This window comes from Spironucleus salmonicida, chromosome 6, assembly GCF_000497125.1.
Source record: "Spironucleus salmonicida strain ATCC 50377 chromosome 6, whole genome shotgun sequence".
NCBI lineage: Eukaryota > Fornicata > Diplomonadida > Hexamitidae > Spironucleus > Spironucleus salmonicida.
The window spans coordinates 316,000-330,549 of record NC_090601.1 but is presented as its reverse complement, the minus strand read 5'-3'; the positions used below and the strand labels follow the sequence as shown (position 1 = coordinate 330,549).

The window sequence follows — 14,550 nt, the reverse complement described above, 5'->3', positions numbered from 1 at the left end:
GCAAAATATAAAAATAAAATTCACTGAATTAATTGAACAAAACTAGTGATTGATAGCCTATCTGGTTTAGAGAATGGCGCAGCAATGATTATTGCTTAAATTTTCATATTATCTAAGTTTTATTCTATCAAATCATTGTCTATACAAAATTTATTAAAGCTTTTATATTCTTTTTCAAAGTAAACATTTATAAACATTAAGAATAACTATTTCTAAGATAAAATAGATTCCTTATAATCACCTTTAGAAATTCGCTAACAATCAAAGTAGTCACATTTTTCACAATAAAAATAATCATTTTCATAAGTATTAAATTAATCGCTACACTAATAGCATTAACAACTTACAATATCATTTATATTTTGCATAGAAGTTCTGACATAACTTATCTTTAAAAGATTATTATATATATCTTTTTCACCTTCTTGGTAATTTAATCGTCGACAAATTATACACTTGTTATTTCCATTAGATCTTAAATTACGAAAGCACAATGCATGAATAATATGACCACAATTTTATACAGTAATCGCTAGAGAGCTGTTTAGAAATTGCTCGTAACAAACCAAACACACTTCACCATGTACGTGTCTTTTAAATGAATCTGAATCAATACAAAATTGGCATACATCACAATGGTGTATTTATCCTTCTAAACATCCATAACACTTACCACATTTATCACAATGTATTAGAGGAGCTCTATTCACATCATTAAATTATTATATTTTACATTAATAACAACTTGAAATCCCGAACTAATACTAGCAATAAATGCAAGAATCAGAAAATTCCTGCTTAGCTTTACAATTTTTACATTAGATTTATGTTATATCTTTAATATCTAATACATGGTCCTCTACCTCATCATGACAATATCTACATGTATATGAATTTTAGCATTATGGACAGATAACATTGCAACCTGTTGACTTATGAGAACATCCTGGGGCTCTAGATAATCTAAATGTTTCATATGTTGAATGTCTAAAATTAATTTCTTAGTGCCAATTTGGTTTTAATTTAAGAGAAGTTTTTAGTTGAAGATCTGGAATATTAACGTCATATTAATCTAAAGGGGTGTGATAATATACGCTATTAAGTTATTATAATTAAATAGCTCTAAACTCTGGCTTAATTGTTGCATTAACAAATTCTTTAAGAATAATGTGTTATTTTTTATCAAATCTATCAACTGCTTCAGGTGATAGCTTTATTATTTAAGAAATTATGACCTCCGCAATTTCTGATTCATCCAAACCATTAATATCACTAAACAATTTCTAATCGCTAAATTCCATTTGATCTAAATTATTATACTAAATACATATTATACTTTACATATTAACGTTTATTATCTAATATTCTATCTAAGTTTATATATGCTACTATAGTATTAACGATATAAATTAAGTCTATATTATTTTATCAATGACAAACTAAGCCATACTATTTTAATAGAAACATTGATCACTTTTTCGCCTAATTTTTCTTATCCCATTATACTGTGGCATCTAAGCTTGCCTATCTACATGATTATGATTCCATTAAATCTGGCATATCTGCACGGCGTATTTCTTCTTTTGCTACGTAAACATCTTAATTTCTATAGGTCTCAGGATGGTATAAATGATCACGAGAGCGAAAAGTATCACTATTAAGTATATTATATCGTTATGGTACTATTTTAGCTTTTGGCATCACTACAGGACGCACTATTCCTATATTTTCAATTTTTTAATTTTACGCCATTTTTTAATATCAACAATATAATAGATATATTTAAAGATAGTAATTACTTGTTGATAAATGAAATAGACCGATAATTTATAATTTACTGATGAAAAGCTATTTCCATGTATAAATAATCTTCCATAATAACATTAAACATAAATTTTAGTATCTTAAATCGTAAAATTGTAGCCTAATTCATTAAATCGCTATGACAGAACTCAGCATATTGTTCTAAAAGAGTTCATCTACGATACAATCTCAACAGAACGTCGAAAATTCTAGTTATAAGAGCTCGAAAAAGTATATTTTCATATTCCACTAAGCCTTTATGACCCTAGCCCATTCGACTATGAGTTCAAACTGACTCTTTCACTACCAGAGCGCTGGTCTTACGCAGTCCACGACCTCTCAACTTCGACTTTTTAAGCATTTCGCTCCACTTCTGGCCCTGGATGTCAGCATCGTGTATGTGCTTGTGAGCTGAAATGTAACATCTGTGATGATTTTTTTGGTTGTAAATTTTGTCATAATGAGCTGGAACTAGATCATGAATTTCCGTACTTATAAACTGATACAATAAAATGCAGATTCTGCTCAAAAATATAAAAATTCGGAATTAAGTGCGATAGTTGTGGAGTATAATTTGGACTTGATAAAGCTTCCTGCCTCACATGTCGGCGATTAGATTTTCAGGACCAAAATACACAACCATTTGTACACTGTGACTCCTGCGAAAAGTGTTATATTGGCTTAGAAAGCGAAATCGTGCATTGCACGACCTGCGAAATCTGCTTCAAAGGTGCATCTGCATAGAGACATATTTGCCAGTAGGAGCTTGTCTGCAACGCTTGTTTGGGACCAATTAAAAACCAGCATTTAGCTTACACGGTTCCCCCCTGTGGTCATGTCATCCACGATCCCTGTAAGCTCCAGATGATGGCCAGCGGTAGCTACGCATGCCCAATTTGTCGGAAACTGATCGTTGAGGATGAGTCACGATTTCTGCTGCTGGAACACTAAAAACGCGTCTTCTCATATTATTATATCCTGCGCTTCAATCGTAGAATTGGTTGTTTCTCATGCAACGAGTGTGGTGCAAAGTTCCGGCAGAAGGTTGTAGGTTTTAATTTTTGTAAGGCATGTGGTACGTGTAATGTTGGTGAGGTTGAGGAGGGTGATTTTCAGAGTTTCGATTTCTCACAATGCTAGATCGTTAAGGTCTTTATAAACACATTTTGGGGTAAGAATTATTAGTATTTTGATGAAATTTGCGTTGAAAGTGGGCTTGATGGTGTCGCTTTTCAAGATGCAGTATGGATTTTCGTCAAAAATAACAATTTCGAAGGGATTAAAAATATCACATTTTCTGAGTTCATGAATATATTCAAGGAATAGTGATCGCTTAATAATTTCTCTGAGCCCTAGGTTAATGATTTTGGTGTTTTTGTAGTATTGGGTTTATCTTAGGAAATATGTATAATATGATAATATTTAGTGTTTTAATTAGTTATCTAGTTACATTTGTAAAATTTTTGGTGATTAACAAAGTAATAAATTACTAATTTATGGTTATCAGCATCTTCAAACGTTTACATTAATTTTTACTTTCATAGAAAGACTTAAAATAAAGTAAATAATAGTGCATAGTATTGATATCTAAAATTGCGTGCCACTATAAAATTACTCAATTGAAATTTTTATTTGCATTAAAATTATTTTAAATCGAGGTATTAATTAAAAATAAACACAGTAATTTAAAGTAGTAATTCTGTATAAAAGATAAATAAAATCTAATTTAATTTACAATATTTTGATTAAAGTGTTAAAAATTATCTTTATCTAGATTTATTAGAATCTAGTTACGGAATATCGTATTGAAAGTTAATTGATAACATATTAAAACTTTTATATACAGTTAGGTTTTAGAGCAAGAATATAAGTTAAAAGTGTATCATTTGCTTCCCCTATCTAAATTATCTGAAAATAGATGTTATTTTTTGAGATAAGTAAGTAGTTATATAAATAATTAATTTATATATTATTATTATATGCAAATTTAAAATACGAAACTTGTTTGATCTTACGAACGACTCTTTAAAAATGCAAACTACGCGTAACTATATTAATAATAATTATATTAACCAGATCATAATATATTTCTAGTAATATAATCAGAAGATCATCAATATATCCAATTAACATTATTTATATAGAATTTACTATAAAGACAGATTTTTCTCACAAATTAACATATAGTAATGCAAAATAATATTAGTTACTTATTTTTTTTCAATAGTTGGAAATGTTTGAACAAAGTATATTAAATCTAGATAGAAGTTGAAGTAATGTATTAAGCTTTTATAATTTGAGCACACTACTTATAATATTGTATAATATTGCAATTTAATTAATATTTAGTTCAGTCAGCAATTTTTCGAAATATATAAATATGTTGATTTACATATAGATTAATAAAATAATAAGTGATCTCAGTTTTTTTAATACAATAATATGCATTTATTTATAATTAAAATTAATATTTTTAAAATTAATAATCTAAAACTCAATATATGCAATGCTATCCATCTTTAAAAATATAAAAAATATAAAATGATAGAAAGTGGAAAGTGTAAAGAAAATGATAATAAGTGCGCAACAGATACATATTGTCCTACTCTTGATATAGATATCGTTGATTGTAAGCCTTGTGCTGATAATACAATTATTACTGGATACGGTTGTAATTGTAAAGAAAATGTATCGACTAAAAATTGTTAATAGTGTAAAGATGGAAAATGTTCCGTTTGTATAACTAATTATTTCTTAGATATTACAGAAAAATGCACCATATGCGACAGTAACTGTAAATCTTGTGAAGGAACCGAAAATGAATGTACTGCATGCGAAACTGGATTTATTGTAGAGCCAACATCTAAAACCTGTGTAAAATCATGTGTCAATCATAAAGAATGTGTTGGTTTTGGACTTGGTTACTGTAATTTCATTGCAAAACATTGCAAACCTTGCTAATAAGACTGTAGTTTCTGCACATCTGCTACCTTTTGTCTAGAATGCTAAGGAGACAAAACAAAACCTGTGACTACTATTGATGGAAGATGTATTGCAAAGTGTGCTGGTATTGCGGATGGGTAATTCTGCGATAATGGAAAATTAGCTACTTGCAGTGCTTCCTCTACTTCCTAGTGCAAATGTGCAAATATGTTTAGATGCGCGACATGTAATGATGATAAAACCTAATGTGCAACATGTTTAGCAGGATATGTTATTAATACTGAAGGTAATTGTATTGACTGTGCAGCTGGATATGAACAAGTTGCTGCAATCTGTTTACCATTATCATCCTCTGGTAATAGTTCTAATTTTTCAGGAGGCGCTGTAGCTGGAATTGTAATAGCAGTATTGGTTGTAGTTGGTGCAGTTGGTGGTGGTTTAGCTTATTATTTCATCAAGAAGGCTAAGAAGTGATAGATATTTTCCAGTTAATAGAATCGTAGTAGAAATATTTTACAACTTAATCTTATATTTTTGTTCAATATATCACTTACAAGTTATTTATCTTTAATAGTATACTAAGTTATTTCGTTAAACCTGAGATTAATAATAAAATTCAAAATATTAGCACATTTCTGTGGATATACTTAAAATTATTTTTAAGAATTAATAAGTATGAGCAAAATCAAAGCAAAATAGAAATAAGTATTTAATTAGAATTAATTTTAAAGTATATTATGGATTTTTGCCATTCTATATATTTACTGTTTTGAAGTTTTAAAATATAATAGCAAAAATAACGTAATTTTATAGAATATCCGTCTCAATTAAGCTTACATTATTAGATACTCAGTTTCCTTCAAATATAACTTTTAAGACTTTCAACACCTAAATTAATTTATAGACTTCAATAATAAGTTTTAAAATAAAAACTAATACCAAAGACTGTATAGTTTTAGTATTATTAAATAGTAAAATTATAATTATTAACTTTATTTAACATAAACCTATAGTATAGCTTTTTATAGATGAATGGTTAAATAATTTTAGTACCAGCTAGCGATTTTTATAGAAGTTATTTTTTGTTATAAAAATTTCATCTTATTTTAAGATATTTCATGAACATTGATTTTTCTTCCGCTAATAATTAAACTATCAAATGATTATAATTAGTTTAGCTGTAATACTAGCATTAAATATGGTAGATAACATTAGAAAAAAATTAAAAGACAGCAAAAACAATTTGCCTAAATTAAGAATGCTAATTCATAATATCAAGTTAAAATTAAAAATAATACATTTACAGTTGCTGCAATTAGGATCATTATTTTTTTAATAAGTAATTTATAGAATATACAATACTTAATAATAAAATAAGAAACATACTATAGCGAATTTAAGTTCTGATAATAACAGATGTAATGCGCACTAAAACCTCTTATTGATATGATAGATATATTACTTTATATATGTTTATACTAATTGAATTATTATTTTTAATTCTAATCACTAAATTGAGTCTAGGTCAAATTAACACCAAATAGGTTAATTATTTGAAGGAAATTAAAAACTTGGGATTTCTTACTTATCAACGAGATTCTTTTACGTCCCAGAAATGTTGGATAATATACTACAGTTACAAATACTTTTAAGACCATTGAATTCTTTATCAAACCAATTACCTAACAGTAGTATATATTAACTGTGTATTTACTTATCTAATATGTATTGATTTAGCAATTATATTTATATTTTTCTTGTTTCGTTATTAGCACTTAGGCTAGAACAAATAAGTGTGATCAATATTTTTTTATATTAAACTAAGATAATCGTCGGTGGATTATATGATATTTCTGGAATTTTTGCATTAAAAGAATATTCCGAGAAGTTTAAATAATAAACTTATTTAATTGAAAATTTAGATTTTCTAACAAGAATAATTTCTTATACTATACCAGGCCCATGTTAAAAAGTTTTTCTGTTGATTTCTATGATTATTTGATGAAATTTATCAAACTTTAAATCTTTAATTACTTATGCTTCCTATAGAAACAATAAATCAAACCTACTTATCAACGATTTGAATGCTTATTATCGATTTCTTTTAAAGAAATAATAAGGATTGTTATTATAAATAAACTTATGATCGGCTGTAAGATTATATGAAAGAAAATTTATTTAACTTGGTTCTAATTAAAGTTTTTTCGATTTATATTAATCTTTCTATAATTAATAAAGGGAGATATATTTAATAGAATTATGAATATAATCAGGATAAGAATTTGTACTATCATCTTCATAAATTACAGGATAAAATCTAAATATAAAATAAAATTAGTCAATTTCTTTAATATACTTTTTCAAAGATGCAGTATTTAAACAAATTGCTAATTAAGAATATGCAGGATTTGGATTAATATTTAAAAATTTCGTAATAAAATGTATTAAAAATTTATCTTTAATAAATTTATCAAATGTTATAAACTAAGCTACCGAGAATTATTTTTAAAAAATTGATGAAAACATAACCAAATTTTAAGCTATAAAGTATCTTACTTAATAGTTTTATTAATTTTAGTATAAAAATGGTGTTAAATTAATACTAGAAAGCTAAAAACTAAGGTATTATTCATTTATGTATTTTTTAAAGAGAAATTAAGAAATAATACCATTAATATTAATACTTATGGCTTTAATTTTATTACTTATTTATATTGGTATTATATAATACTCGTAACAAGATTAATTACAATCTTTTTCCTAAAGTTAAGCTATTTAATGGTCAAATACATCGAAATCTTAATCAAAAGGATAATTAAGAGAAAAAATAATTGAGTTAATATTAATAATAACATACTATAAACGTGTTGTATCTATTACTTTAATAAGATTATTAAGTAATGGTTATAAACTTAAAAATGTTGATATGACTAAGTCAACATATTACTAGAGAGTTCTAGTCTGCTAGGATTAATAAGCAGATACAAATCTATTTATTTTTATATTATCCATAGTACTAAGAAGTTAGTTCAGTCTTTTAATTTATCTAGGTTCTATACTCTCATATGATAGTTAATCTATATCATCATTTTGCAAAAATGTATAGTTAAAATTATTAGCTTGTAACGAATCTATAAAATAGTCATCTAAAAAGTCCTATGTTTTTCTTGACATAATTGTGCGATTCTACATCTTAGTTTTAATAATCTATTTTAAATCTAATTGTATAATATTTATTATATTAGTATCGTCATTAATAATTTACTTCATTTCAAACAATAAAATGCTTACCCAATCTGAGGATATTCAACTTAAGCTTACAAAACGCTCTGTAGAGGCAGAATTTGCAATAGATACAATCGATTAATTTATCACAAATTTCTATCAGCTGTAATTAGCATTATCTGACCTTACATAATTTTAAAAGGATATTGAAGCAAGACCCTAGCACGAGCGAGCTCAATTTGCATCAAAAGAGCTCCAACTACGCTAATAAACGATAAAAATCATTAAATAGACATCAAATCTCATCAGAGATAAGCGAAGTGATGCGGCGGATCCTGGAGTCGCTGTATATAAAGCATTTTACAAATATGATAAATAGTTATTATTTTCCAATGATCTTACATTACTTTTAGACCAAGAAACTGATGATTTCGTAAAGAATTCAAAAACCTACATAACGGAGTTTCTAGATAATTTTGAAATTATCTAAAAACGCCTATTGACACGGTAATTACTATTAACAAAACTTTCAACAGCTTTTACTGAAAAGCATTTAAAATCTCGTCGTGCCCTTCATCTTTCTGCAAAATTTGGTATTGGTCCAATTCTTTTCCCAAATGCATTTGGTTTACCAGAAGATGTTTACCGAAGAAATTTAATAAACGAAAAGCTAAAATCAGATAAACTTGATTAGTAGCTACCTTTAAATACTCTTTTTGCTATTTATCTTATACAAAATAATATTTCATTTCCTTAATTCGGCCCTTTAGGCTTTGAGAACCTACCATGGAGTGAAGAAATGGTGGATAAAGGAAAAAAAGCGATAAGTAGATTTGGAAAATTTGAGAAGTGTAATGGCGAAGCATTCGTTAAATAAGCATTGTTATAGGAGGTGTAGATTACTGTCAAGTGCGAGGCATGCTTTTTAAGTTTTGGAGGTGATTTTCACAGTATATAGGGGTTCCAAGAGAAAAGTAGGAAGTTAAAATTTCTGACTTTAGAATTCTCTGAGTATATAGGAGAGATTGGAGGGAAAGTGTCTAAAATTTGGGTTGGCGAGTTGCTATTTCTTGTTATTGTTGAATGAAATCTCAGTTATTTATTATATTTTCAGATAAAATGAATATAGGATATAATTATTTATTTAAAAGTCAATCCACAGCGCATAATGCTGTTTTATTAATGGTCTATTAAAGATAAGTAGAAATTCACTATTTTGAAGGTGACCGTAGCTTCTTATCTTACTACCTTACTATTTTTGTGACGTATAGTTGAGCTAGTTGACGCGTTTTTCCTAGATTTTTATATGTAATATTGAAATATGGGGATTATTCTGGTGGTGGTTTGAAAGACTGAATTGGGGCAGTGTTAGTGGTTTTTAATTATTATGAAGGTTATCGTGAATTAGGCTCAGTATGTGATTTTATTACTAGCTGCTAAAGATAAGTAAGCTTTTTACTGGGGGTCTATTTATTTTAACGTAAAACCAGCAGCTCATCGTCAGATGAAATAGCATCAAAAATAATCAATTTATCCGTATCTTACTAATATATATTTTAATTAAATCTAGCAGTTTTAAGGTGATACTATTACATTTACTAAGTTTTTATGTTATATTACTAGATTTAAAACTTGTAAAATAATTACAAAGATTCCATTTTTATAATCTGATATTATCATATAATAAGAATAATTATTATAAAAATGATCTTTCAGCCTTTTCTAATTCTTATTATCAAGCCATTTTGGTTTCTGAAGTCATTCTTTTATTACAAGACAAAATATTTCCCAATAGCTTCACCAAATTTAAAGCTTAAAGCCGCATCAGCCAGGCTTTATAATCAATTAACTGAACTGCTTATTGAAGAGTGCCCACTAGTTTCAATTGATCTTGGAGGTACACTAATGAAGCTTTGCATTTATATACCTGATAAATACCTATTTAAAGTATAATAGCAATTTATCCACCTTTTTTAACCCTAGCATTCTTTCACATCGCATGTTATTCGAGGTAAGTTCTTATTTTTCTTTTTCTAATAAACAGATTTTAATATGCTAATAAATTTTTTGAATGTCCACAACTTCCCATTTTCTTACAAAAAGGAACTCAGATGTACCGGTGGTGGAGCTGTTAAGTTTAGGACACAGTTACTTGAGCGCACAAACTTTGACTCAATCAGTTAATTCGACGAGATACAGTCGCTTCACAAGGGTATGATGTTTTTAACTGGGCTGAAGCTTAAAAATGAAGTGTATACACTTCTCGGGAAAGCTCCAGTTTCGTGCCTACAACAACCACATCGCCTCAATTTTGATTCTAGATTTTTCGAAAACCACTAACCATCAGATGCTATTCAGCAAAAAATCAACTGGTTTTAGCATAGTCAGTCGGCAAGCCTCAGCAAATACGTATACGATGTCTCCTGGCTTTACCCCTGCCTCCTAGTGCAAATAGGGTCGGGAATCTCGATTCTGCACGTCACACAGCAAAATATCGTGAGGGTAGATGGTTCAGCTCTGGGTGGAGGTGTTTTTCTGAACCTGGCTAAATTGCTCACGCACTGCGAGTTCGACCAACTCCTAAAGCTGGAGACACAGGGGCACGCCAGCAAGCTTTAGTTCAACGGCGCCTAGTTTTCTGCTCCTATTTTCTAAAATGAGTTCGCAAAAGCGGATGTGGTGGCCGCGCTAGCAGAAATGGTGTCCGAAAATGCCGCACAGCTTGCTTGCCTGAACTGTAAAATCAAACACCTCACGCGGGTCGTTTTCGCGGGTGGATTCATTAGCAACCAACCGGTAGTCCAGGAGTCGATTCAACGTGTTTTGGCTGAGAATGGTATTGATGGAATTTTCCTATCACATGATGCGGTGCTTGGATCCATCGGCGCGCTCTTGGGTGACGGTGTCGAGTTTGGAGCTGGTAACGACGAAATTGAAACGTTTGTGAGCGAGGTCATGCGCGAAATCGCAAAGGAGGAGAGCGAGGTGCACAGTGTTGAAAGTTGGGAGATTTAGTGAATGAAAAATTTCAGTTGTAAGGTAAGGGTTCACATGAGAATGGGGTTGACTTGTATTGGGCACAAGATTCCTCCCAACGTTAGAAAAGGGGAACAAACTTCTTGTCAACACCTGCTAGTTTGATTGGAAGTGTTCTTGGGAGATGGCCGCCGTCAAACCAGTTTTTCATCAAGCTCTAACCAAATGGACCCTAAAAATTGTTAGAGGCGTCTAAGTACATCCATTGATAGGCTTTCCTAGTTGATTACTAAGATTGGGGTACCTAGATATGTTTTTTAGTATCTAGAGAATTAGCCGGTTTTCCAATAATTTCTGAAATTCCAACTGTCTTTTTAGGTTAATAAGCAACTTTTTTAGGTTGATCAATAAATTATTCAATATCTTGGGCTTATGGTTCTAGCAATGATGTCAGATCACCTTCATCTTCACTATCTAAAATTTAGTATTCAGATACGTTAATAGATGTCTTGTAAGCAATATCTTAAGGGATTGATACCTTGGCATCTGCATTTTTAAATTTAATAGGATTCTTACGAGGTTCAGCTTATCTTAATTTATTAGGTTTCACATAAAGTTTCTTTCCAGAAGTATCACCTTTCTTCATTAATAACGGCATAGTAGTAGGGAAAAATTATAACTGTCTTGGTTCATCAAGGATAGCCTAAGAGATAATACTATCACCTGACTATAGAACTAATAATTCTAATGGTATTCCATTATCTATAGGCAATTTACTAAGGATATTATTTATGGAGTTTAAATCCATTTATAGTGGAATGGTTATTTCATCGAAAATCAATAAATAACTGCCTATTATATATATTATTAATATTTTCATATTAATATTACATATTTGAATATTTTATAATAATACTTTATAAGCAATTTTCATAAGAATTTCATACATATAAAATGAATTATCAAAAGGCTTAGGCAGAGTAAAATATAACATATAGATAATATGGATAAGAATTTCTTATTTATTCGCAATATGTAAAGCATTATTCACAATCATTTGATTTTCCATTATTCTAATTTTTACAATTTAAACATTAATAAATAGATGGTAAATATGAGAATTACGAATATAACACTATTTTAATGTTATATTATTTTATTTTTCACTAAAAATAATAATAATGAAATTTACCGTAATATTATATTTATTCAGGATTTTCTGCGTTCATTTAGTCTGAATACTATATATAAATTCAAAAATTATTTGTGTTTTAGAATCACTTAAATAGATATAGATAAAATAAGATCATATTTAGTAAATATTTAAAAAGTTATTGCATTTAATTTTATATAATAAAGATGGAATTTAAAATGTTAACACAAAAGTAATAAAATATGTATGCTAAATCAAGATTCAATACTAGCCATGATTTTTATAGTAATATTATTATAAGTGATGAAGAATAATACAGGTATAATCTTTACTAGACTAAAAAATCTTAACAAAATGAAGAGAAATAATAAAAACAGAAGAAACTTCTTGAAATGTCTACATTTAATAGAAAAACTAATTATAGTAGTTAATTTAATCACAGTGAAAAAGAAAAATATCGTTATTCAGCGTTTAAGCGTTAAACATTTGATCTAGATTCTCTAACCTAAAGTTAAGAAGACAAGAATTTTGTTGTTTAGTAGACGCATAGTATTTAACCTGTTTTAAATGAATTAATATTTGAATTTATGAATTTGTAGGAATTAATATATGAACCAGAAAGGTAAACTTAATAATATTATTGGGAACGAATAGCGGACGTTGAAAAATTATTAAATAGTGAGAATATTATCGATAAAGATATGTTAGCTACTAGTAATATAAGTTTTAATTTTTTACTGAGTGTAGAGGATTTAATAAATTTTGAGGAATTAATATCAATTTAAGAAAGCTCTTACTAATACGGCTAAATTTATATTAAAAAGGAATTGGAAATAGCTAATAAGAATGTAAGTGATGACTAATTGCGATATTAGGAATTAAATAGTAAGTACGATCAACCTTTTGAAAAATAATAAGTTTATAAAGCTTAACTAAAAGATCCACCACTCCAGCTGAGATCATAATAGTTACCAAAACGCCAATTAGATTTAAATAGGAACTCTGTAAATAGCTAAGGAGTTTCTACACTATAATTATTACAGGATATATAAGAGAAAGGACCATACATCTACGCTCTAGAATAAGAAAAATTAGATTCGTAGAAGAGATTTCGAGCAATTCTGCGGAAGAAAAGTTAGAAAAATAAAACATTGAAACAGAACAACGACAAGAAAAGGATTATTATTGATGAATATTTAAGCTAACTGAAGTGATTTATATATATGTATATCAATATTTTTCATACTTTTTAAATGTCAATTCTATTATCCGAAAGGTTATAATTATTTTCATAGCAAGATAAGTTTTATTCTTACAAGTCCAAAATTTCAGAAATTGAGAACCCCTTAAAGCGTGATTCATTTTCAAAATTCACAGTTTTTGGTTAAATAACCTACAAAAATATCAGCCACCTATTGATTTCAAAATAAGATCCTCAGTAAGTCCCAGTACGTATTAAAAGCTATAAAATTATCCCAAAACCACCATTTTTACTCTCCATTGCTGTAAAGTCAATAAAACACCTCCTGTACTTCCATCCGAACCCCCCGCGCTAATTTTTTGCCACACGAACGGCATTCGTCCAGTTCCCCTGCACGTTAATGCACCGTTCACCAACCGCAGATGCCTTCTTCGTATCGGCGCTCTACACGCGCTTCTTCCGTGGCCTCGTGGATGGCCACCCGGTGAACACAATTCAGGTCCACATCAACACGCAGAACGGCGTTTTTGAGCTGCACCGAGGCAGCATTCCACTGCTATTTGAGCAGCGGCCGGGCCTCAAGTTCACGCCCAAAATCGAAATTGGCGGCAGCGATTTCGGCTTCCGTTTGGATCAGAAAATTCGACCTATTTCGCTCCTTTCGGGCCGTGGCGGTCAGCTAGCTTTGAGCGAGGCCTTTAGCGGCATGTACCCAAATACTATCAAAATTGACCTGCACAGAGCGACGCAGCTTGAGCTGGCCGGATTTTGCGCTGACTACGTTAAAGGGGTCCTACGAGTGGACGTGCAGAGAGAGATCCCGCGGATCAACTGTCTGGACTGTATCGACCGCACAGGGGTCCTCTAGAGCGAGTTTTACAGCACGCTAGGCGGGGACCGTCTGGACAGCTTCAGGATGAATTATGTGTTTTCTCGTCTGTACGTTGGCACGTGCTAGTAGAAGTTAATTCAGAATTTGACAGGTCGCAAAATGTGTATAGATAAGTTTTTTGACGGTTATTTAGCTCTTGTGCGGTATTTCAAAAATAGGTTTATTTCTGGCGTTGTTTAAGGCTTATATGATATTCTAAATGAAAAACACCATGTTAATATTATGAAATAGCTCAAAATTGCAGTTTGTTTTATTTCAAGCTGGCTTATCATAATTTATACTTTACCTATCAATTTTTTAGGTGTGAAATTAGTGCTCTTATTTATGTTGTTAACAATAATTTTTTGAAGTGACATA

At 29.6% G+C, this 14,550-nt stretch overlaps 11 protein-coding genes across 11 annotated transcripts; 6 read left to right on the top strand and 5 right to left on the bottom strand. All coding sequences in view use genetic code 6, as the record gives it.

Annotated features, from left to right (window-relative positions):
• Window positions 1–20: 20 nt before the first annotated feature.
• On the bottom strand, window positions 21–1,301 carry SS50377_25773 (CHY zinc finger domain-containing protein; the record flags this gene model as incomplete). Its single annotated transcript, XM_067909601.1, has 1 exon — window positions 21–1,301. The coding sequence occupies one exon, from the start codon at window positions 1,299–1,301 to the stop codon at window positions 21–23; it is 1,281 nt and encodes a 426-aa protein (XP_067762357.1).
• Window positions 1,302–1,470: 169 nt separating this feature from the next.
• SS50377_25772 (uncharacterized protein) lies at window positions 1,471–1,752 on the bottom strand (the record flags this gene model as incomplete). Its single annotated transcript, XM_067909600.1, has 1 exon — window positions 1,471–1,752. The coding sequence occupies one exon, from the start codon at window positions 1,750–1,752 to the stop codon at window positions 1,471–1,473; it is 282 nt and encodes a 93-aa protein (XP_067762356.1).
• A 57-nt stretch (window positions 1,753–1,809) lies between these two features.
• On the top strand, window positions 1,810–3,132 carry SS50377_25771 (CHY zinc finger domain-containing protein; the record flags this gene model as incomplete). Its single annotated transcript, XM_067909599.1, has 1 exon — window positions 1,810–3,132. The coding sequence occupies one exon, from the start codon at window positions 1,810–1,812 to the stop codon at window positions 3,130–3,132; it is 1,323 nt and encodes a 440-aa protein (XP_067762355.1).
• A 1,212-nt stretch (window positions 3,133–4,344) lies between these two features.
• On the top strand, window positions 4,345–5,220 carry SS50377_25770 (Cysteine-rich membrane protein 1; the record flags this gene model as incomplete). The annotated part of the gene is made up of 1 exon (XM_067909598.1): window positions 4,345–5,220. One exon carries the CDS (start codon window positions 4,345–4,347, stop codon window positions 5,218–5,220), a length of 876 nt encoding a protein of 291 aa, XP_067762354.1.
• A 1,032-nt stretch (window positions 5,221–6,252) lies between these two features.
• SS50377_25769 (uncharacterized protein) lies at window positions 6,253–7,938 on the bottom strand (the record flags this gene model as incomplete). The annotated part of the gene is made up of 1 exon (XM_067909597.1): window positions 6,253–7,938. One exon carries the CDS (start codon window positions 7,936–7,938, stop codon window positions 6,253–6,255), a length of 1,686 nt encoding a protein of 561 aa, XP_067762353.1.
• Window positions 7,939–8,029: 91 nt separating this feature from the next.
• On the top strand, window positions 8,030–9,058 carry SS50377_25768 (uncharacterized protein; the record flags this gene model as incomplete). The annotated part of the gene is made up of 1 exon (XM_067909596.1): window positions 8,030–9,058. One exon carries the CDS (start codon window positions 8,030–8,032, stop codon window positions 9,056–9,058), a length of 1,029 nt encoding a protein of 342 aa, XP_067762352.1.
• A 121-nt stretch (window positions 9,059–9,179) lies between these two features.
• SS50377_25767 (uncharacterized protein) lies at window positions 9,180–9,566 on the bottom strand (the record flags this gene model as incomplete). Its single annotated transcript, XM_067909595.1, has 1 exon — window positions 9,180–9,566. The coding sequence occupies one exon, from the start codon at window positions 9,564–9,566 to the stop codon at window positions 9,180–9,182; it is 387 nt and encodes a 128-aa protein (XP_067762351.1).
• Window positions 9,567–9,675: 109 nt separating this feature from the next.
• Window positions 9,676–10,989, top strand: SS50377_25766 (Pantothenate kinase 4; the record flags this gene model as incomplete). Its single annotated transcript, XM_067909594.1, has 1 exon — window positions 9,676–10,989. One exon carries the CDS (start codon window positions 9,676–9,678, stop codon window positions 10,987–10,989), a length of 1,314 nt encoding a protein of 437 aa, XP_067762350.1.
• Window positions 10,990–10,999: 10 nt separating this feature from the next.
• SS50377_25765 (GYF domain-containing protein) lies at window positions 11,000–11,755 on the bottom strand (the record flags this gene model as incomplete). Its single annotated transcript, XM_067909593.1, has 1 exon — window positions 11,000–11,755. One exon carries the CDS (start codon window positions 11,753–11,755, stop codon window positions 11,000–11,002), a length of 756 nt encoding a protein of 251 aa, XP_067762349.1.
• A 563-nt stretch (window positions 11,756–12,318) lies between these two features.
• SS50377_25764 (uncharacterized protein) lies at window positions 12,319–13,314 on the top strand (the record flags this gene model as incomplete). The annotated part of the gene is made up of 1 exon (XM_067909592.1): window positions 12,319–13,314. One exon carries the CDS (start codon window positions 12,319–12,321, stop codon window positions 13,312–13,314), a length of 996 nt encoding a protein of 331 aa, XP_067762348.1.
• A 39-nt stretch (window positions 13,315–13,353) lies between these two features.
• Window positions 13,354–14,541, top strand: SS50377_25763 (uncharacterized protein; the record flags this gene model as incomplete). Its single annotated transcript, XM_067909591.1, has 1 exon — window positions 13,354–14,541. One exon carries the CDS (start codon window positions 13,354–13,356, stop codon window positions 14,539–14,541), a length of 1,188 nt encoding a protein of 395 aa, XP_067762347.1.
• Between the last annotated feature and the right edge of the window lie 9 nt (window positions 14,542–14,550).